Raw genomic sequence first — 24,130 nt, 5'->3', positions numbered from 1 at the left:
GGGGGGGGGGGGGGGGGAGAAGGCCCGAGGGCCACAAGAGAGAAAATGAGAGAAGAACTTCCTGAATTTTTATTCAATAACACTGAAGATTCAGCAATATGTTACCAAATCAGTGTCATCACTGGTTTGCAAGGAAGCTTGAAGGTGGTCATAATGCCATGTATCTGCTGACCTTATCCTTCTAGATAGATGTGGTCTTGGGTTTGGGAGGGTGCTGGGTTTCATTTCACTGACATCAGAACGTACAATTCACCACCTCCCCCCCCCACAAAAAAAAGCAGTGAATAGCTCCTTAAAATGATGACAATTCATGAAAGATATCAAGTAACCGTAAAATCTAGGACTTAAACAAATGTAGTTTTAGATTGAAATCAGAATTAGGGAAAATTAAAAAAATGCAAAAATTGGAAAACAACAGTGGTTGCTGGAAATCAGAAATTAAAAAAAAAGCAACTTAAGTAGTTTGGAGTTAGATAGCTTCGCTGAAGAAAAATTATTCGCGTTTCAGGCTGATGTCTTTTCATCAGACCAGATCCTACACTAGGTCACACTGTGCGAAAAGGGTGTTACCAATCTTTCACACATCCATCTGTTAAAAAATTCACTTTCTCCTTACCTCCCGAAAGATGTGAAGTGCTGTAGAAGAGGACGTGCAATCAAAATTATCAATGATGCGTTCACACCATTTCAATAAATCTCTAAAACCAAGAAAAGTAAAAGAATTTAATATAAAATTGTAGAATATACACTAAATTAATGATCAATAATGATCATAAACATCACCATTAACCATGCAGTATTAAGCTAAAGACTTACTTTGTCAAATATAACCTGTCTTTATAACACAAACCCCCACCTCCCCTGCCCACCTTCCACACCCATCCAAAAGTACTTAGGATCTGTTGCTCAGGATCACGTTCCATATGGAGTGATTTTTAAAAATGTCATATCATTTTGGAGTCTAAAGTAGAGGTAAATTGGTTTTTGTTAACCACTCTGTGGAATCAATTTAAAAATATTGTTTCTTTTAAGTTTCAGTTCAGAAGTGTCACATCAGCAGAAAGGCAGTTAGTTTGCAAACTCCTCAGTGGAAAGAATTCTCCAGTTTTCCTGCAGTCCAAGGAGAAGGGATGGAAACGAACCTGAGTTTCTCTTCAGATTCAGTGGAAAGAATAAGTGACTCATTCTGTAGTTGCGTGTCTTAGGGAAAGATAAAAATGGAAAGAATCACATCTGGTAAAATGTACAGAAAGCTTAAAAGGAATCACCTGCAACCTCATCAGCTAAGAAAACAGAGTTAAGACAACAGGGATACTTCATGAGGTTGAGTGTTTGTAAAGGGTATTGCACAACAATCATACTTCAGATGCAGTCTCAATTTCTGGAGTTAAAAATTTTTTTTGGGGCACTCTTATTTCATGATTCATTGACATCAAGGGGGAAAACATGACAAACTGTATTTTAAAACAATGGCATATCACTGAACTGCATTACCTGAAAAGATGATTAAGTTTCAATGTTGAACTGGATAGAAAATTTGAAAAAACGGAACAATGTTCAGGGTTATCTCAGAATTGCTATGATGCAGGAAGTGGCCATTCAGCCCACGTGTCTATACCGGCTTGTAAGCTTTTTGACTTGTTGTCAATCTCCTCACGTTTCCCAATAGTCCTGCACATTGTTGCTATCTAAATCATCTAATGCCTCAATTGAATTTGCCTCCATCAGACCCTCAGGCTGTGCATCCCAGACCATAATTGTAAAAATAAAATTGCTACAGCTGTGGAAGAATCATAGGTCAGCTCTCTCATTAACAGACAACTGGTGGTGACTTTAACCATAGGGTCCCTCTGTTTGCATCACTCTGCAATGCAAACCATCCACCTAAGCTAGCCGATACCTCATCCAGTATTTGATGAGTCAGGAGTGGAATGCTTTCAGCCAAGGTAACCGAAGGAAGGGATAAAACAGAGCAATCAAAATTTCCAGTTCTAGGACAAAAGTTCACTCTTCAATGTCATTGCACTCACCACAGATTATCAGAATACAATACAAGTCACTACTGAAAACAAAGTGTTGCAAACCTTAAAGATAAGCCTCTTCCCTCAAGGCACACTTCTTTATCATCAATTTTTGTTTCACTTTGAACAGGTGGTTGTTTGTTTTCATGATTCCCATCCAAGTTGACCTGTGACCCTTGATGTTTCGTGCCAGTCAACTGGCAATAAATGTCCAAAAGACGATCTATTACTATTTCTAGGCTTGGATACCGATTTAGTAAAACCTGTAAACAAGTTACAAATTATAAATTTCAAAAGAATACAATATTCAAACAAACACTCGTCAAAAGATGTGCTTGGTTTCCCTCTATTCCCTTCCGCAGTGAAGCTATCTGGTGATGTTCGGCTTTGTCATAAATGAATAGTACAATTCAAATTACTTCACAGAAACGTGCCTGATATCCAGAGGTCTTATCCAAGAGAAAACAGAATCTAGCCCAAGGCAATGTACTTCAAACAGATTTACCATCTAAAATAACTAAACAGCAATCAGAAAAACAAATAGGAATCAAATATTCTGTTACAACTTGTCCCTAAGTCTCCGCAGACATGGTCAAAACATTTGTGTAAGGGCTTATGTTTATGTGAAGATTTATTTTATCCCTTTCCTCATTTCCTTTTGTAAGCTTATATTTTCAAATATCTGCTCACAGGGTGTCAGGCATTGTTAATACTGAAACTCCCTTAAAAAGTGATGAGCCCTTATTGTGAAAGAAAGGGGTCTTTAAATTTTTACATTGAGCTTCAGCATTGAATGTACTGAAGTTGAAAAAGACAGTTGAGACAACAATGAGCTAACTTGGCAGGCTTTACAAAAACTGCACATTTCAATTCGGAGAAAGAATTAAGATCATTAGTATTTCCTCCAACGAGACAAAAAAAAGCTAACAGTGGGTTTACATGGGGTCCACTTCTGGTTTCTCGCACTAATTTGTATAGTCTTGGGTACAGGGAGCAAGGTATCAACTAGCTGGAGACAGAGTCAGGGTTTGGGAAACAGCAAGTAAGTTGTATAAACAAGAAAAGATTCCAGAAAGTGACACTATCAGAACGAGTAATCATTGAGTAACGTTTAATATGAAGTGATTTTAATTTTCAGGATGATGCTAGTGACAGAATTTCAATCACACATGGCATAACAGAACATAATGAAGCACAAAATAGTTTTGAGAATTATGACCACAATTTTGGTCTCAATACCAGAATGAGGTTATGACTGTTTTTTGGGGGGGCTGGTGCTCAAGGTGGGAGAAGGGCATAATTTCAATAGAACCATAGCAGCAGATGAATGTACAACATACTCACTTCCTTTAGCTCTGCCTTGTTCATGCTGTCCAATTGGATTTTGGTCCAGAGTTTATCAAGCAACGTTGCATGACTGCTTTGTTGTCTATACCAACCAACGCTGCTGCTGAATAATCTGTTGAAAAGAAAGTTACATACAAACTCAATGACTTACAGCTGAGGAATGAAAAACAGCACCTAGCACAAATTTAATTTCTGTTATGAAATATCCATTCCTAATAGCAGATTTTCTTCATCAAGAAATCACAGCAATGCACTTTTGCTTGCTCTCAATTCAATCAAGTCAATGGAGCTTGGCAGTGAAGCCTACTAGTTGAAAACATTTCCATTATATTTTATTTTTTTCTTTGACTTTTTAAAAAAAATTTATACTAGATATTCCCACACAATTAGGAAAATATCATGTGAGGTAGCCAACCTCCGAGTGGCAAAAAATTGGAATCCGGGTGCTGCTTTTATGCAATCGCTTTGACCAGGAATCAGAAGTTCACCAGTTTCCAGGAGAGGGATCAGCACTGATATCTGCAATGGAAAGGCATTACTACGGTCAAAACATTGAAGAAAAATAAAATATCCACATAAACATGCAACTAAGTGGTATCTGAAGTTAGGTATTTATTTGTCAGCTTTAAACATTTTGCATGCAATTACTAAAAGAGTGGATAAGGTCATTGCAACTTTCCATTATTTGCACCTTTTGGCAAGTTTTTGTAGAAACCTCTACCGTTATGGTATACTTGTTTTGTAAAATTCAAATTGAAAAGAAAAAGCTTATCAAAAATAATAATTGATTTAGAATATATGATTGATTTAAGCTTTGTGCCTCAAACTATCCAGGTCCATCTGTGACTGGAGTAATTTAGCTCTCCTTTTAATGGAAGATTTTAGGCCAGTGAAGCCCATTCTGAATGGAAGGGCCTTGATCATGCCCCAGGAGGACTAGAAATACCCACATTCAATCAACCCAGAATGCGACATCAGAATGATCCTGCCGACGGGAGAATTACACAAAAAGCAAAAAAATCAATAATAGGAGGCCAGTTAACTCAGTCAGCCAGAGGATGATGTAGAATTACGCTGACAGTGCAAGTTCAGTCCCTGTACTAACAGAGGAAGCTCTACTGCCTGCTTTCATAACTCAATGATATCATACAGAAGTCTTGATTAACAACCTTCAGCTGATGAGGGCACTACGTGAAGAGCAATCTATATGCTATATAATTTTACTTCAGTATAGCCCAGATCTGCCAGTCAGCTGCACAGTGGGTGTACCCAACCCTGATTGTGTTTTACGTACCCTCTTTCCATTTGACACAGGAGTATTTGCACATTCAAGTCCCAGTGAGGAGCTAGGTCAGGAGACTAGCACAATTGCAGTGATGTCTACTCATTTTTTAAAAAAGAAAAATGAACTGAGGACACACCTGTAAGGTCTGCCTTCTGTACAACAAACATATCAACTTCTGAAACAGTCAAGCCTTACACCTCCAGCCCCCTGCGCCCTCCAGCCCCCTGCGCCCCCCACCTCCTGGTATGCAGTACATTCCACTACTAGAACCCTACCCCACAAAACTTTCCAACAGTTTCAGAAAGAGAGGGTATCATTGTGAGACTGTGCAAGCCAACTGATTTAGTTTAAGTTGTGTTCTTCAATTTGTTTCAAAATTCCAAGCCATTCTGTAAAAATTAATAGTAATAATAGTGCACAGATTCCACATTGTATTTCTGGTTGCCTTATGCACCTGTCGTAGGGAAATGAACAGCAACTGGAGCAGGGTAAAACCAAAATAAATTTGAAGCGTAAATTTCCTGGGTTATTACTATACATAATGTCAGAACTTACTCAGGGTCCCAAAGAACATTTGTGACTGGAATAATTTTGCTCTCCTTTTAATGGAAGATTTTAGGCCACTGAAGCCCATTCTGAATGGAAGGGCCTTGATCATTTGTACAGTAGATAAGAGGCTGAATAAAAGAAAATTACCTAATAGCACCATGGCCTTGCACTGCACACCATGAATTGGACAAATTTATACTTATCAAAATTTTACATTTGTGTTAAACCATGATAAATGCTTCAAGGGGTTACGTACTACATCTAAAGGTGCATGATCAATGTCCTCCAAGAGGAGCCAATAGCCATTGGTAACTGCTTGAGTCAAGGATCCCGGCTGCCAAACAAACTCCCCTGGAACATCTGCACAGCGATACATTCCCAGCAACATCTAAAACATACAAATACATCTGCAATTCAGAATTTAAGCAATTCATTATTCTTAAAAGATGCAACTTCCCTGCCCCTCCAGAAAGGTTAGCTTATTAAATTTGGATTACATAGCGAAGAAAACACAGTGAAATACACATTTGGGAAGAAACCTTCAAAAGCAACCTTACAGTAACATGTGGAGGTAGTCAGGAAGAGACTTCCATTCTAAGTGGATGAGAGGAAGTCAGATACTGCTGTCAAATGCATAGTTGTTTTGTAAGGCAAGGGGAAAGGAAGCAAGCAAAATGACAGGGGGGAAAGGGAGGCAAAGGCAGATAATCTGGAGTATTACTAGAATCCTAATCTCATCTGGAAACTGTTTAGCCAGCAAAGACAACTTTGCTCTTAGCTGGGAACATCTTTTTTCACTTTAAAATAAATTAAGTTAAAACAATGCTAAAGCATGGGACTATCCTGCAAGATCAATTGAGCACATGAATTCTTATAAACTGGGATGCTAATCTCAGCAAAGCAAAGAATAATGGGGGGAAAAAGGCTGGCATCAGTAAAGGCCCAGGAGCAGAAACAAAATTGTATTACTACCCCTCTTTTCACTGAAATCTTACCTTGCTATCAGTCTGGTCTCCAAGTTGTACTTTGAGAAAGTCAGGTGGCTTCTGTCGACCTGTAAGTGCTGCTAAATGTTCGACCAAAGTGGTTTTACCACAACCGATTGGTCCTTCCAGCAGTACGGCTTTCTGGGATGTCACTGCCATGGCCAAGCTCTGCAGATAATTGGAGGTGGAGGCTACTAACACAAGGGACTGATTGATGAGCTGAGAAGGGGAATAAGAAAAATATATAAAAGACAATAGCTTTGCAAAAATATAAGGTTTGGTTACAAATTACTCAAAGTTGACCAGTAGACATGGAGTTGCAGTGTCAACTTGCTGCATCAAGAAAGGTCTAAGCTCAAAACTTCAGAAAGTCCAGACTCAACTGCATTGCCATCAAAGACATTATTTTGATATCTTTCATGAACATTCAATTACCTAGTTCTACAAAAATGCTAATTTACATAAATGTACATTCAAATCTGACTATAAGCAGGCCACAATTAAAGTAAAAATGTGGATTAGTAATCTGCAGGACTAAATAGAATTACAAATGCAATTTTTAAAAAAATTAGTTTCTGCATGACAAACCATAAACTTCAATTCTGTACTGAATAGAATTTAAATGTGATAATAGGAGATGAGTAGCATTTTAAAAAAATGAACTGTACAGTGTATATTTTGGATTTAGAGTGTACTCATTTTACTTGTATAGTTTGAGAGTTTAGTGTTGTCCATGACAGACAATACCTGAGCAGTGTGGAACCTCAAAAGGAGGCTGTGTGTAGTGGAAATAGTTCTAATTGCTGACATCATGGTTTTCAGTTTGAGCAACAGTTCAGGAGGTAAGGATGGGCAACAAGTGCTGGTTTAGCCAACACTGCTCGCATCAAATGGAAGAATGAAAACCTTGAAGATGTAGACGGAGATGGAACTGAAGTACTGAAATGTCAGTAATGGTAATTTACATAGTCATGGGAAACAGGCACATTTTTAAGATCACTTGTTCACTCAATCTTCAAATCTAATACAGGGAGAAGATGCAAGTAAAATGAACCTTGAGAGTCATTAAGGATCACACAAAAGCTACCACAACTATTAAAAGAAAACTACCAAAAATGCAACTCTCCTTGTGGAACAGGGAGTTCACAAAAAAACTGCTTGCACCAAGTGTTGAGATGTGAATCTCTCAGAGATTGAGGCAAATAATACTGATGCATTTAAGGAAAAGCTAGTTCAGTAAGAAGGTTAAAAAAAAGGGTACAGACAGTTACGATGATTGATTTAGCAAGGCAAAACGGGAGGAAGCTCAGTTGAAGCACAAACTGGTTGGGCTGAATGACCTGTTTCTGTTATTACATTGACAAATATCCAATGTCATTCTAATACAGTATATAGAATATTCAAAGTTGAATTTAAAAGATGAGAATAGAGCGAAAAAAAAGTCCAAGCAAAAAAAAATGAATGAATGAATGGTGGACTCTGCTAATGTGAGAGTCAGTATTGTAATTGGCTGTTGATCAACAAAGGTGACTCCGAAACCCTGAATGGACATAAATAATAGTCATTGGGATGACTAAGTTGGCAGAGAAAAAAAATTAAAGTTAATAATTTAAAGAGGAGTGCAAAGTCTGTCCAATAAGGCAGATTGGCATTAAAAGATATCAAAACCATTATTTTGAAATATACAACTCTAATGAATATTCAACCTGGTCTTGATGGATGAGGTGTTTCCGTGGTAACACTACTGCACATACAGGCACAACATTCTCAGATAAATCTCCAGACATTATGTGCCCTTGTGTACATTTTAATGGTTTTGTTTTCTGCCACAGTGCAGTCTTCGAATTTGCCAGTATCAAAGCCTTTTCCACATTGAGAGACAGAGCTTCTTCCAACAATCTATGAAGTAAAATACATTTTTATTTAAAAGTAATTAATTGCAGATCACAAATCCAAGCTTCACATCAGTAAGGGTATTAAATCACGAAGATAAAAAATAATAAATTGTTCTAAACTGGAATCCTGTTCTACATTGCAATGTCGCTGCAAATACACAAACCATATTTATATTGAATGTGTGTCATGAATTCATCTGTCATCCTTTGGTAGAAACTCATTCAGCATTATGTTTTTCTTTGATATTCTATCCCCAGAAAATCACAAATAAAGTCTACAGTGCAGAACAAGCAACTATGTTCTCCCACTACATGACAACAGAGAAGCTGTCACTCAACATTAGCTACAAGTCAGAATAGTCTCAATTAATAAGATCACAACTTTAATTTATCATAGTTGGTTATGGTGGACAATTGTTCCCTCCCATTTACCAGTATTCATGTGTCAAGTGTCAAGTTTCATATTGCAATAAATAACCAATTTGCATCAAGGCCACCCAACAAAATTCATCAAGTTTAATGACCTGCAACAATACAAATTCCAAATTAATGCTGAAACCAGAATTGGCAAGAATAGTCACTTAGTAGTACAGAACTGCAGAATGACTGGCAAATAAAAAAGACATGCTATAAAAGTGTTTTTTGATTTGCACTCAAGACAGAAACAAGAACGCCCAGCTTAAAAAGGAAGCAATAAATTTTTACTACATGACAAAGAAGTGCTGATTGCTTGGCAAGGCGACTCCAATTGGCCGAGACAGTGCCACATCGAACATATCAGAGAACTATTGACACCCAAGCTTTTCTTTAGTTCAGAACAGGAAATTGCCCGGACATACTAATCTTTGCTGTGGAATGCAGTGACCTGCACATGAATACGTAGTTCCTTGCAAGTGCAAATGAATCTGACTTAAGATGATTGCTGTCATAATTCTAAGCAGATATTATTCAGATTTAATTCAATATCTGACATCTAATAGCAGATCTACATTTAACATTATGCATTGTGTTGTTGGTTTTACAAGCAGAGATTGGTTTGGAGTACAATTAGTACTCTCCCTGTTGCAAACAGATGAAAGAAGGTGCTGTTTCGAGCAATATGCCAGTTGTCAGGCAGCCTATGTAACTGGCAGCACAAAACACTGAGATTCATGTACCATATCACACTGTAACAAGCAGAACAATTTTTTCAATCAAGATATTTTCCATGAATGGGATGCTATCTCATCTGTGGCTGGGCATAGTGGCAGTATAAAACAGCTAGCTTTACTTATTGTCCAAATTTGTCAGAAAATCAAAAATTAAAGATCTGTACTTCAGCTGAATGTGCTAATCAAGCCTCCTGCGTTCAATAATGTAAATTTGGAGCACCGATTATTACCATCTTGCACTACTGTGACTGCATTATAACTTCAGGATAAATTATATCAGACAAAACTGTCTTTTGTTAAACATTGCAAACATTGTTAAACATACATGGCAAAAGTCAGAAAAATCTGAATTAACAAGACCACAAGAAGTATTAGACCACTTCTATGCATTTCAAAACATCCAGCACGCCCTCCTCTGTAATATGGACATATTTCAAGATGTCACCATTTACCTCCCTACATTCTCTATCTTCCATGTCCTTCTCCACAGTAAATACTGATGCAAAATATTTGTTTAGTATCTCCCGCATCTCCACACATCGGCTGCCTTGCTGATCTGTGGGGGCCTCTATTCTCTCCCTAGTTATCCTTTTATCCTTAATGTATTTGTAAAAAAACCTTTGGATTCTCCTTAACCTCTTTGCAAAAGCTATCTCAAGTCCTCTTTCTGCCCTCCTGATTTCTCTCTTAAGTATACTCCTGCCTTTGTAATCTTCTAAGGATTCACTCGACCTCTCCGGTCTACACCTGACATATGCTTCCTTCTTTTTCTTCACCAAAACCTCAATTTCTCTAGTCATCCAGCTTTCCTACACCTACCAGCCTTTTCTTTCACCCTAACAGGAATATACTGTCTCTGTACTCTCATGACCTCATTTTTGAAGGCTTCCCATTACCTGCAAACATCTGCCCCTAAATCAGCTTTTCAAAGTTCTTGCCTAATACCATCAAAATTAGCCTCGCTCCAATTTAGAACGTCAACGTTTACATCTGGTCTATCCTTTTCCATCACAGTTTTAAAACTAATAAAATTATGGTCGTTGACCCAAAGTGTTCCCGCACTGACACCTCAGTCATGTGCCCTGCCTTATTTCCCAACAGTAGGTCAAGTTTTGCACCTTCTCTAGTAGGTACATCCACATACTGAATCAGAAAATGTTATTGTACACACTTAAATTCCTCTCCATCTAAATCCTTAACACTATGACAGTCCCAGTCTATGTTTGGAAAGTTAAAATCCCCTACCATAACCACCCTATTATTCTTACAGATAACTGAGATCTCCTTACAAATTTGTTTCTCAATTTCCCTCTGACTATTAGGGGGTCTACAATACAATCCCAATAAGTGATCACCCATTTCTCAGTTCCACCTTAATAACCTCCCTGGATGTAACCAGAGGAATATCCTCCCGCAGTACAGCTGTAATGCTATTCCTTAACAAAAACACCACTCTCCCTCCTCTCTTGCCTCCCTTTCTGTCCTTCCTGTTACATTTGTATCCTGGAATATTAAGCTGCCAGTCCTGTCCATCTCGGAGCCATGTTTCTGTAATTGCTATGATATCCCAGTCCCATGTTCCTAACCACGTCCTGAGTTCATCTGCCTTCCCTGTTAGACCTCTTGCAATGAAGTAAATGGCACTTAATTTATCAGTCCTACCTTGATCTCTGCTTTGTTCCTGCCTGCCCTGACTGTTTGACTTGTTTCATTTCTCAACTGTACTAGTCTCAGATTGATCTCTTTCCTCAGTACCTCCCCGAGTCCCTCCCACCGCCCGCGCCCCTCCTCCCTTACCAGTTTAAATCCTCCCGAGCAAACTTCTATACCAGTATATTAGTCCCCTTCCAATTTAGGTGCAATCCATTCTTCTTGTGCAGGTCACTTCTACCCCAGAAGAGATTCCAATGATCCAAAAATGTGAACCCTTCTCCCCTGCACCACTCCTCAGCCATACATTCATTTGTTCTGTCCTCCTATTCATACTCTCACTAGCTCGAAGCACCAGGAGCAATCCAGATATTACGACCCTTGAGGACCTCCTTTTTAAATTCCTGCCTAACTTTCTATATTCTCCTTTCAGAATACCACCCTTTTCCCTTCCTATTTCATTAGTTCCAATGTGTACAATGACCTCCTGCTGGTCGGTCTCCCTTTTGAGAACATTCTGCACCCTCTCAGAGATATACTTGGCCTGGCACCAGGAAGGCAACACACCATTCTGATTTTTCACTGCTAGCCACAGAAACGTGTTTGTGCCTCTGACTATAGAGCCCCCTATGACAATTAACTGCTTGGAACCCAGCATACTCCTCATTACATTAAAGCCAGTCTTGATACCAGAAAAATAGCAGTGCTCATGGTTCGGATTTTTAAAATTTAATCAAGAGACAGATTTCAATAAAACATATAATCAAGAAAGAACCCATACTCCTCACTACTGTCGACTTACACTTAAAAACTGTGCACTTATCTGTTCCTGTGCTGTAAGCTCTCCACACAAGTTCCTCCAAGGTCAGCTGTGAATTTCGCTGTATTTTTTTAAACTTTTTCTAGACGTAGACCAATGCCCAGAGATAGAGACTAGTAAGGATTTGTAAATTGTTTCCAAATTAACACACAAACAAATCTACCTTTCGGCTTGTTTTTACATCCGATTTGTGGAACATTACATACAAGCTGCTGCCATGCTGCTCCCAGTTGGTTCTCCAATGCCTAAGACCCAATTTCATTGTGTATCTTGTTGGATTAGGTTAATAAAATAAACCACAGACTGTCACACAACTGACCATGTATTCTTCAGTTCAGTCAATTTAACCTCGCTGCGCCAAACTTACTGAAGTCTAAAAGTTGTCAGTTCTTCTGCAGTGAGAATCTTCTTGAAGAAATTGTTCTTTTGTTCATCATTCATGTTTGTTACAACAGCAAGACATCTAGCGGTGTACCTGAAAAGAAAAGAAATATGGCTTAAGTACAGTATTCCAATGTCATAGGGACCAGACAGGAATAAGGTTCATCATTTGGTGACCAGACAAAATAGTTTTGCAAGCGTAAGGCATGGTCCCTCCTTCACTTCAGATGCAAAAGCTCAAATATTGCGCATTTTCAAATCCAAAAGTATAAAATAGTTTCAATCAAATAAGCAGCTACAAAGCAGAGACTGTTTCATCAGAGGTTAAAAAGCATTAAAAAGGATGTTATAGAGATACGATTATAGAGTGGTTATCATGTGCTTTGATTTTGGCAAATCAATGTCATTCTTCAGGTAAACCAATTTTACTTTCAAGCATCAGTGTCAGAAATTGTTCGCACAGCTGCATTAGCTTCACTATTTTCCATTTCCTTACATCAGACGAGGGAGATTGCCTACTGTTGCCAAACTCAGGAAGTGGAGGACACATTCACTGTTCACTGGGAATGTTGTAAAACATCTATTGGAGTCAGCAACCAGACATGGTTAAACTTAAAGCCCAAGCATAGACATGTTACACCATGTGAACTACATCAACCAACCCTTCAAGTGAAATGATTGATTTCTTGGTGGTCTCTGACGCCCCTAAAAGCAAAAAGCAGCTGTATCATCTCACAGAAGTTTAAGCAAATCAATTCAGGTAAGTAGTTTCATACTTCTAAGAAAATATTTTGCTTTATGCCTCTTGTACATTTACAAAGATCACTGTCTCTTGTGAAAGGCCAACCTGCTCTCTGAAACTCTTTATACCTTTACAATGTACATGACAGAAAAGCAGTTATAATTCTTGAAGTGGCCTTAGTTTCCAATTATTTGGATCGTGTTTGCAAACTGGTTAATTTAACCAGGTTTTTAACTCGGCGAAGTTGAATTTTACAAAAGTATATATAACAAGGAGTAGTAGATTTTGAAAAGATATTTTGCCTATTGTTATGAAGATGTGGATGCACTATACCTTTAAGAAAGTTAAAAGCTAGCAGAACTACCTGACAGCACCAAAGTGTTCTGAACAAGATATAATGTAACTTTTTGGTCCAGCAGCTAGTGTAGCTGGCTGTCTGGAGACAAAAACAAATTTGAATTAGGCCAATCAGTTTAAATTATATCCAAAAAAGAAACAAACTCCAATCAGGTTTGAATTTAATATGACAATATTAAAAGCTGATGTTTTGCAGATATAAGACTGGGAAAATACTAACCATTGAGGGAGAACTGCCAAGCCACTAACATGTACAGACTGCCTAAAAAATAGATCTCTTAAAAGGTACTTTTACTGATCAGGTGACATGTAAAACAGAAATCCTCAAGAAGAAAAGACGAGAGAGGAAGATATAAAGAGAAGATTCGACAGCTAGCTGGTTTTGAAATTTGAATTTTTCAGTAAATCTTAATCAGGGGTTTTATCAGACTAGTATTATAGAAGGGAAAGTAAAAGATAGGTTAGAGGAAAGAGTTATAAATAGTTATTAGTTAATTATTCTCTGTTATACTTTAAGAAATAAAGTTGTTAATTTTTATTTTAAATCGCTCTTGGCCTCTCGAATTTTCACAGATTACTGCACGGGATAATTTTAAACTAGCAACGCAAAAGATTTAAGAGAGGGGGTTTACTCTGTGCCATAAGACTAAGTAAATTGACATTTTATTTAGCAATGCAAACAGTTTGAAATAAATTATCACAATGGGTTAATATCTGTAGTTAACTCTAATAAAGTGTTTGATTTATTATTGTCACGTGCATCAAGATACATACCAGCGGACCAAGGTATCATGACTTCTCAACAACGGAATGCATACACTCCAATCCCATAATTTACTGAACATTATCCAGTTTTCCTTCAGAAGTCTATACGCTGCACTCATGAGGTCTCGGAGTTTCATGCGTTTTCGACCATATCGGACTGCACTGGAATCTGAACTCTCCAGAAAAAGCCTCTGGAACACTGGTGGAGAATCCTTGAAGTATCGCAAAGCAAACCTTCCAAGAGAGAAAACAGAATAAACAAGTTATCAATAACTTGCTATTACAGAAAAATAAAAGGCCTTTCATTCTCTAAAATGTCCTTAAATGTTTCCAATAGTGAGTCACTCTAGAACCACTAGAACAGAGCTTAAGATATCTTGCTCCTGGAAAATCAAATCTTTGCATTGTATTGACTCTACAGTCCACGAACAAGAAAGATCAGCAATGTTCCCCAAGCCAGATCTGAAAACAGAGGAGTTATTGAAACTCATTATGCTGGATGTGCACTAACAGGGTTACTACTTAGCTCATACAAATGAACGATGGATCTTGACCTGGAGCACAAATGCTTAACCTTATTGTGATACGTGTGAAGGTACTCATAGTCCCATCTATAAATACCCCCTAAGCAGCGTTGCCTGTAAATTTTTTTTAAACCTTTGCGTAGAACTCTTGAGATATCTCTCACACACACACACACACACACACACACACACACACACACACACACACGAGAGGGAGAGCGAGAGAGAAAATTTATTGCAGTTCATTTATAAATTAGACTTTCATAGAGTCTTGGGGAGGAAACAGTGTAACATATTTCAAAATGGAAAGAAAAAAAAATGGAAAAAAAACACAAAAACACTCGCTTATGGACTTTAAAATGCAGTCTGCCTCTCTCCCCTGGCATTAATCAACTGGGCTACTTTTTTCCTGGACAGCGTTGAGCTTCTTAAGTGTTGCACTTATCCAGGATTGACTTCACAAATCTGCAGATTTGTGCTTTGTAGATAGTGAACAGGCTTTGAAGAGTCAAGAGCTAAGCTATTTGTTCAGTTTCCCAGTTTCTGACCTGCTCTTGTGGTCATAATATTTGCAATGGTTGGTCAAGATCAGTTTCAGCTAATGCTAAACCCACCCAAGTGTTGAAGTTGAAGGATTCAGTCCTGGCAATGCTGATGATACACTGTGCAACCCAAAATGTTGTCCAGATCCTGCTGCAGCAGCCAAAGTTCATTGGGCCCACGACACCACCCCAAGGAACTCCTCCAGTTCAAGTGGCTTCTAACAACTATAACCATCCTGCCTTTCAGCTGTGCCTGACATCAGCCATGAGTGTTTCTCACCACTTCCCACTCCCGTCCTCCCCACCCAAAATAAACCAAAAATGAAGATCAGCGAGCAGACTACTGCTGAGTAGGTGCCATTTAATTGCACTGTCAATTACTTGTCCATTCTTGCTGATGAAGCAGTAATTGGCTGAATTAGCATTGTCCTTTTTCTCCATAAATTAAATGGTTACACTCGGGGGTTTTACTTACTGTCAGGCGGATATAGATGAATGAGAAGGCACAGGTAGCCTGGACTACACCTTCAGCACCTCAGCTGGCTTGTTGTAACAGTTGATGACCTTCAGTGTACTCAACTGCTTCTTGATATCACGTAAGTGAATTGAACTGGCTGGAGACTGGCTTCTGCAATGGTTGGCACCTCAGGAGGCAGCCCATATGGCTTATTTGGCTGAAGTTGGAAGAAAATGCTTCTGCCTTGTCTTTTGAACTCAATTGCTAGGTTTCACCATCTATGGTGGTGGAGACTGTTCATGGAGCTTGCACCTTTGACATTATATGGTTACACAAGTTCAGGATGGCTCACCACCAGCTTCTCAAGGGCAATCAGGGATGGGTAATAAAAGCTGGCCTTTTGACAGTGACACCCAATCACAAGCATTAATCTTCAAAAACCCCAAATCATTATAGGTATAATCAAACCCAATATTTGTGGGTTTATTACTGACCACCCTTTCATCTCTGCACTCACCTAACTCCAACCCACAGTCACTTCAATCCAGTGTTCAAAATCTAAATCTAAATGACATTGCCTGTCCAACGACTAATAATTTGATTTTGCAAGCACTGAGCTTGCACATGCCACAATAAGTACCTGATGCTAAGATTGCAAAGGAATTATGTTGGAATCCCATCTGCATGTGGCCATTTCCCCAAAACAGGGAGGGACTCAGCAAAAACCTTAACATTGAAAGGCCTGTCAACATAGTGGCATACCAAAGAATGGCCATATATGTGTTGCAACATAAGGTACCAGGAGTGTATGCAATTTCCGTTCACTCTCAGCACAGGAAAAAAAAAGTGAAAGTTTGGAAAAAAAAATAGTAAATTGTTAATTGAGCCAAGACCCCCCCCCCCAGCTGCCCAAATTGTATTTGCTACAATGCAGCTATTTGCATGGCAATAAAATACATGATTCAATTCTGTACAACAGCAACCCAACATCTTCTGTTTCCAAATTCCAATGTTTATAAAGGTAATAACTTACGAAATGACATCGGGGCTGATATCAATAAGCTTGCTCATTGCCACACACAGCCTCTCATGTAGATCATGGTTGAATATGGCTCCTTTAATTGCCTGAACATTGCGTTCAAGAAGGTCCAATAGCAAAGGTCTGAGGTGGCGCCCAATTAGCAGTGTGCAATCTTTATCCAGCAGAAGTTGAGCCAAGGTATTAAGGATACACTGCCGATCCTGCTTGTTCCAAATCTAGATTCATGGGGTAAAGAAAAACACAGTCACATGATGTAGATTTAAATATCACCAATAACATTTGAGAAGCAACACTTTTGTTGACAGTAATTTTGAAAAGATCATCCATCTATTCAACCTAAACTTGAATACATTTTCTGCCTCAGCTCCCAATCCTGCAAGTGAATACCATTACTTCTAAAATAACTTTATCATGCTCTCTATTCCAAATATTATATCTCTGACCCTCTGTTTATGAATTCCAAACTATTGCTTCTATCCTTTCAGAATGTTAAACATTGACTACGTCACCATATTAGCGCAGTGCAGATTACAAGAGAACTGTAATTTTAAACCCTTTATCATTTTGAAAGGTAAACAAATTTGTACTTCCTTATCATGGTGAAAATTATTAAGAATTTATACCCTTTAAATTCTTAATAACCTTCAGATAATGTTTTATGTTGAAAGATCTTACAGTTTTATAGAAATGTTTTGTAGCTTTTAAATCTGAAAGATGTAAGAGATCAGGTCAACAATTCAATCAGATTTCTTTGTTTAAAAATGGCCTCAAATTAAGATACTGCCTTCAATGCCCCACGAAGTTGATATATAAAATCCCTTATTGACAAAATAATACTAACTGCCCTTCAGCCCTCAGGAATCAGGAAAGAAAACAAATTTAATGCTGGCAGCAGTCTCTCGAAGTGATATTGATGCCTGTTCAAAGCCTTCCCTCCAGACCAACTGGCACCAACAAATCATGTGTAGTTGAAATCCCATTTTCCAAGTCCCACTTCCACCAAATCTCTTTCCTTCAATGCCAGGTTAAATATCCTCTTCCATTCTCCTCAGCATTCTTTCAAACCCCTGCCATGGGGCAAATACCAGGACTAGATACAACAGTAAGGGAATCAGAGATCCTTGATGGGAATTATCCACTGTCCACAAAGGACCACAAGCATCTCTCGCTATTTGAATCACAGCTGGTTATGCTATAGCTTGAGTGATACTATGCCACGAGAATGGGGTAAAGAAAGAAGATAAGCCTCCATGAGCTAACACAGCCAGAACCCACACTGCCGAGTTAACTCTGCACCACATTCAAACCATCTCACCAATACCCCAAGGTATGGGATAAATTGGTTGATCTTAAAGCTAATATGTTGAATAAAATATCACAGAACAAGCTTGTCCTCAAAAGATGAAACTCTAAGAATAAAGCGACAGTGACAGCAGAGTTGGCTAAGTGACATGTAATGGGCGTGAACTGTTTTGTTTCAGACTGCAAGAGGTTACATCATAGGGTTCTGCTGGGTTTAGTATTAGGACCCTGACCGTCCTGACCTATATTAATAACTAAGATTTGGGCATGCAGGGCATAATGTTAAAACTTTACAGATGACAAATTCTGGAAATATTGTGAACCATGAAATGAACAGCGATTGACTTCAAGACGATTTAGGCTGGTAGAACAGAAGGACAAGTAGCAGATGGAATTTTATGCAGAAAATTGATTCTGTTTGGTCAGTGGAATCAGGAGAGCCATTTTACATACATATTAAAAACAAAACAGAATTGTAAAAAGGAGGAGCAGAAGGCTCTTGGAGTACATATGCACAAACTATTGATGGTGGTGGGGCAAGTTGAGAAAGCAGTTAATAAGGTATTGGGACGTTGGCTTTATAAATAGAGTCAGAGAGTACATAAACAAGGAAATTATGATAAACCTATAGAAATAAAAACATTCGCACTCAGCTAGACAAGCACCTACAAATTTAGGCACCATTTTGGAAGGATGCAACAGCACTCAAGACAGCGCAGAAAAGATTTATGAGAATGGCTTGTGATTCAGATGATGAATGATTTCAGCTACGTAGACAGATCAGAGAAACTGAGCTTCTTTTCCTGAGAAGAGAAAGGTTAAGGTATTCAAATTGGGAGGGTCTGGACAAAGTAGCTCAACAGAAAGAGTTCCCATTGGCAACAGTGCCTTTTGTTTCGGTTTAAGATCATTGGAGAAACAAAAAAAATTGGAAGCAACAGATTGAACAGATTTTGTAAAAAAAATTGTAGCAAGTGGTAAGATCCAGAATACAATGTCTCAAAGTAGCACAAAGACAGAATTAACATGACTTTCAAAAGAGAATTTGATTATTGCCGGAAGAGAAAGTGGACATTGGTCACGAGAGAACAAAATGAAGTAACGCTAGATGAGTATCTCTTGCAGAGTGTCAGCACATATACAAAGCCTTAGACTGTACTGCAACTTCTCACATTCCTCCAGTCCAGACAAACTTCACTTCCCGGTATTGCTAATTATCAGGTATTCAACATTAAAAAAAATTGTAATTTTATTCCAGTCTATCACACAGCCAGATTCTTTTTTTAAATTCTTCAACCAAAGGCCAGAAGATGTCGGAGCAGGCTCGGCCATTTTGCCCATTGCTGCACCATTCGAGGAGACAGTGGATCATTTAAAATCCCTAAGCTGGCTTTCCTATCTTTTCTCCATCACCCTTGATTTAAAAAATCTATCTCAACACTGAATAACCCAGCAGCTACAGCCTTCAGATGTAACCAAATCCAGATTCATTACCTTCTGACAAAAATATCTCTCATTCTGCCCTAATTGGCAACCACTCATTCTGAGATTATGTCCTGCGATCCAAGACTCTCCCACAAGGAGGAACAACCTATCGGCACCAATCCTGTCTGTACCCTAAGAAATGTATGTTTCACTGAGGTTGCCTCTCATTCTTTTGAAGTCCAATGAGTACAGGCCCTACACAACCTCGCCTCATAAGAAAATCCCTTCATGTCTCAAGTCAACCTAGTCAAATGTCTATGAATTGCCTGCAAAGCCAGTATATTTTCCTTAAAAGGGGACCAAACTGTTCACAGTATTCTAGGTATGCTGTCACTCATACTTTGTATGGTTTTTGCAAGCCTTCCCTATTTTTTACTCCATTTCTGAGACATAAAAGGCTACTATTCAAATTTTCCTTCCCCATTACCTACTGAATTTACACAGTAGCTTTGTGATTTATGCACAGGAAGTCATTCCCCCCCCCCCCCCCAAAACCAATTCATCACTGCACCAAAGAGCATATTTTACCATAATACATTTCATTTGCCAAGTTTTGCCCACTCACTTAACCTGTCTGTATCTTTCTGTAGACTGTGTGTCATCCTCGTCACTTGTCTTCCCACCTACTTTTGTATGATCTGCAAATTTGGTGGTAGTACATTCATGTCGCTTATTGAAGTCATTAATACTGTACATAATGTAATTGCAGCCCCAGCACTAATCCCTGTGGCACCTCACTGGTTGCAGATTGTTGTCCTGAAAATGGTCCCCTTACCCCAATCCTCTATTAGTTCAAGTCAGAAGTCACACAACACCAGTTCACAGTCCAACAGATTTATTGTAAGCTTTTGGAGCACTGCTCCTTCCCCCTACTTCAACTGATGAAGGAGTAGCACTCCAAAAGCTTGTGATTTCAAATGAACCTGCTGGTTTGTAACCTGGTGTCCATGAGACTTCTGACTTTGTCCACCCCAGTTCAATACGAGCATCTCCACGTCATGGCTTCTATTAGTTACCAATCATCTAACCATGCTAACATAATACTTCGAACATCATCGGTTCTTATTTGAGAAAGTAAACTTGTGTAGTACATTATCAAATGCATTTTGGAAACTCACATACATCCACTGATTCCTTTTTATCTATCCTGCTTGTTACCTCCTCTACAAATTGTAACAAATTTGTCTGGCATCATTTCCAACTCATTTTTCGTAATCAACCATCTGCTTGATGATATTATATAAATTCTAAATGCTGTGCTATTACATCCTTTTTACTACATAGAACAATACAAGCCCATCAGCTCTCGATGTTGTGACAGCCTTTTATCCTACTCTAAAGATCAGACTAACCTACATACCTTCACTGTTTTATCTTCCATGTGCCTATCCAAGAGTCGCTTAAATATCCCTAATGTATCTGACTCTACTTCCATCTCTGGCAGTGCATTCCACACACGCACCATTCCTTGTTTAAAGAACCTCCCTCTGACATCTCCCCTAAACCTTCCTCCAATCACCTGCTGAGCTTTTCCAGCAATTTCTGATCTTCTTTCTGATTTACAGCATCCGCAGTTCTTTTGTTTTTTTGAAACAAAACATTGGTATTTGGAGTGAGCTAGGTTTCATATGCGAGTTGCAGAAAATCAGCATATATTTAGAACTACCAATGATAAGGTCAACATAATTACAAATAGGTCTATCTGAGAGAGCGGTGGAAGGGGATTCTGTTGGGAGATTTCAAAAGAGACCTGGACATATATTTGAAAAAGATGAATTTAACTGGCTACAGAGATAGGGCTGGTGAATGGGACTAGCTGGGTAGCTCATTCGGGACTGGTTCAGATACAATGGGTCAAATGGCCTTCTCCTATAGTGTTAAATTCTCAAATTCTATTTATGATTTTTACTAAGACCTAACATTTCTCCAATAATAGGTATTAAGCTAACTGAACTATTGTTACAGTTTTGTTTTCCTCCGTTTCAAATGAAGGTGTTGCGTTGGCAGTTTTCCAATCCTCTGGGCATTTTTCAGACTGTAAAGATTCTTGGAAAATTACTGTCAATGCATCTCTTCCTTTCTGTAGCTCCTCCTTTTAACATCCTGAGATACAACCCATCAAGGGTAAGGAACTTACTGGCCTTGAAACCTATTAGTTTCCTGAACACTTTTTCTCCGGTGACAATTATTATGTTAGTTTATTCCTCATTTTTGCCCTTTGAATATTTAGTATTCTTGGGATTTTTTAATGCCTTGTCATGTGAAGACTGCCATCAAGCTACATCATCACATCATTTTCACAGAATTCAGGCATCAGTAGAAAACACTGGCATAATAACAACAGAACTCAGACATTAAGCAGCAATCCTGACTGTGGAGACCACATCACAGATTAAATGACCAAAAATAACCCAAGGCCAATAATCCAATCTGTTTCAGTTTGCCTCATGCAGCATCTGAAGGAACTGCAGCAAAGTGTATAAGACACAGCACTGTTTTCTTCCCAGTAACAGTTCGTTTGGAAATCATTTGTCTAAATATTAAAATCAGCTGCAACTGCAGAGTGATCTATCTGAACCCTTACCAGGTGAATGAAGGCGCCGAGTGTGATTAAAAAAAGTCAGGTTAAGACAAACTGGGGGGGGGGGAAAGAGAGCAGATGAAGGTCCTATGCCCCTTCCCAAAGTCCACCACACAACGCTCCAGCCCTGGGCCAAGCTGGGATTCACTCACTGAGTCACTCACCTGCTTGGTCAAGTATTTGTTCAACTCGCAGCCGCTCTTGTCCTTTAACCTGGCGATGAGTGTCAGAGAGGAGAACTGAAACTCCATGTCCTCCATCGTAGCAGCGACCCTGCCGGAGGGTTTCAGGACGAGGTGCACGGGGGAAATGGCCAGGAGAGTTATCCAGCCAGCAGCAGCATGTTCCACAACCAGCTCCAAACTATAGGACAGTCACACGTGGAAGAGACTGAGCAGAACACTTCCGGGGCACATGCACATTTAAAACTGAATAACCTCCCCCAAAGCAACTCCCACACACGTACTGCCTCTGGCAACACTGAATTCTGTGAAGATTAAGTCTCCCAAACAAAACATTTCTAAGCCTGCAACACATGCAAACTTCCAATTGTGCAGCACCTTTTAAAGCTACAGAGCTGGTTTTATTTTAACCACGTCTTTTAATAACCTTTCCTTTTGTATTGTGTATTGCAAAATGTAAAAAAAAACTCCATTCTTTGCCGATTGCCTGAAACATCGTCCACCAAGGAAATCTTCCTTGCTTTTCTTTATAAAACTATTTTATTATTTGTATCCCTTTTTACAAACAAACAGACTTTCCACATGGAATAATCCCATCTAAAATGCAAATTTGTTGAGCTGAAACAGTCATGCCAGAGCGCAGTGCACGATCAAATTGGAAAGTGGCAGTAAGAGAGGTGCTGAATGGGCAAACTTTTAGAATATTTGGAGAACTACATCGCCCTGACAGAGAAGCAGGAAGTTTATGCAGGAGCCTGTGTTGTTGGTTTATTCACCGTACAAACACCAACCAAAGAACTGCTGTGATTCCTGGAGCAGGTCAGAGGCTGGGAATCCTGCAGTGATTTCTGCACTTCCTATTTCCCAAAGACTGTCCACCAACAAGGTGCAAGTCAGGAGTGTGATGGAATAGACTTCAGTTGCCAGGATAAGTGCAGCTCCAACAATACTCCAGAAGCTGAAAAAAGAGACCTTGGAGTGTAGGTTCAGTGATCCTTGAAAGTAGAGTCACAGGTGGATAGGATAGTGAAGAAGGTGCTTGATATGCTTTCCTTTATTTCCTGATGAAGGGCTCCTGCCTGAAACGTCGATTTTCCTGCTCCACAGATGCTGCCTGACCTGCTGTGCTTTTCCAGCACCACTCTGATCTTGACTCTGATCTCCAGCATCTACAGTTCTCACTTTCGCCTTCCTTTATTGGTCAGAGCATTGAGCATAGGAGTTGGGAGATCATGTTGTGGCTGTACAGGACATTGGTTAGACCACTTTTGGAATATTGTGTGCAATACTGGTCTCCTTCCTATTGAAAGGATGTTGTGAAACTTGAAAGGGTTATAGGGTAAATAGGTAAATCTCTCCACCCTTCAGGCACTCTGCCTGTATTCCTGATGAAGGGCTTTTGCCCGAAACGTCAATTTTACTGCTCCTCGGATGCTGCCTGAACTGCTGTGCTTTTCCAGCACCTCTAATCCAGAATAGGGTAAATAGACCAATTTTCCCTGGGATAGGGGAGTCCAGGACGAGAGGGCATAGGCTTAGGGTGAGAGGGCTTACTCCATAACCACCTATTGAAGGTGCAGTGCTCCAAAAGCTAGGACTTCCAAATAAAGCTGTTGGACTATAACCTGGTGCTGTGTGATTTTTAACTTTGTTCACCCCAGTCTAACACCAGCATCTCCAAATCATGACTTTTAAATGTTGTAATTGTACCAGCCTCCACCACTTCCTCTGTCAACTCATTCCATACAGGCACTACCCTTTGCATGAAAAAGTTGCCCCTTTGGGCCCTTTTATATCTTTCCCCTCTCACCCGAAACCCATGCCCTTTAGTTCTGGATTCCCCCAATCCATGGAAAAGACATTCTCTATTTATCCTATCTATGCCCCTCACGATTTTATAAACCTCTATATGGTCACCCCTCAGCCTCTGATGCTCCAGGGAAAACAGCCCCAGCCTATTCAGCCTCTCCCTATTGCTCAATCCTCCAATCCTGGCAATATCCTTGTAAATATTCTCTGAACCCTTTCAGATTTCACAACATCCTTCCTATAGGTGGGAGACTAGG

The 24,130-nt window shown here is 39.2% G+C and overlaps 1 protein-coding gene across 3 annotated transcripts in view; it reads right to left on the bottom strand.

Annotated features, from left to right (window-relative positions):
• Window positions 1-22,259, bottom strand: part of mdn1 (midasin AAA ATPase 1) — a 190,443-nt gene extending 168,184 nt beyond the window's left edge. For 2 of the 3 annotated variants that reach the window (XM_043686689.1, XM_043686697.1), the window contains exons 1-11: window positions 22,047-22,259; window positions 16,506-16,729; window positions 13,959-14,183; window positions 12,072-12,179; window positions 7,895-8,087; window positions 6,198-6,407; window positions 5,459-5,590; window positions 3,784-3,887; window positions 3,366-3,480; window positions 2,085-2,284; window positions 617-698 (exon numbers count right to left, since the gene is read on the bottom strand). In XM_043686689.1, coding sequence (XP_043542624.1) covers window positions 617-698; window positions 2,085-2,284; window positions 3,366-3,480; window positions 3,784-3,887; window positions 5,459-5,590; window positions 6,198-6,407; window positions 7,895-8,087; window positions 12,072-12,179; window positions 13,959-14,183; window positions 16,506-16,729; window positions 22,047-22,142 — 1,689 coding nt within the window. In that variant the 5' untranslated portion in view covers window positions 22,143-22,259. The remainder of the gene's footprint in view (window positions 1-616; window positions 699-2,084; window positions 2,285-3,365; window positions 3,481-3,783; window positions 3,888-5,458; window positions 5,591-6,197; window positions 6,408-7,894; window positions 8,088-12,071; window positions 12,180-13,958; window positions 14,184-16,505; window positions 16,730-22,046) is intronic. The other variant, XM_043686702.1, reaches the window with a different exon arrangement.
• Between the last annotated feature and the right edge of the window lie 1,871 nt (window positions 22,260-24,130).

This window comes from Chiloscyllium plagiosum, chromosome 3, assembly GCF_004010195.1.
Source record: "Chiloscyllium plagiosum isolate BGI_BamShark_2017 chromosome 3, ASM401019v2, whole genome shotgun sequence".
In the NCBI taxonomy this organism is placed as follows: Eukaryota; Metazoa; Chordata; class Chondrichthyes; order Orectolobiformes; family Hemiscylliidae; genus Chiloscyllium; species Chiloscyllium plagiosum.
Note: the sequence above shows the minus strand (reverse complement) of the source record. Positions and strands in the feature narration are given on the sequence as shown.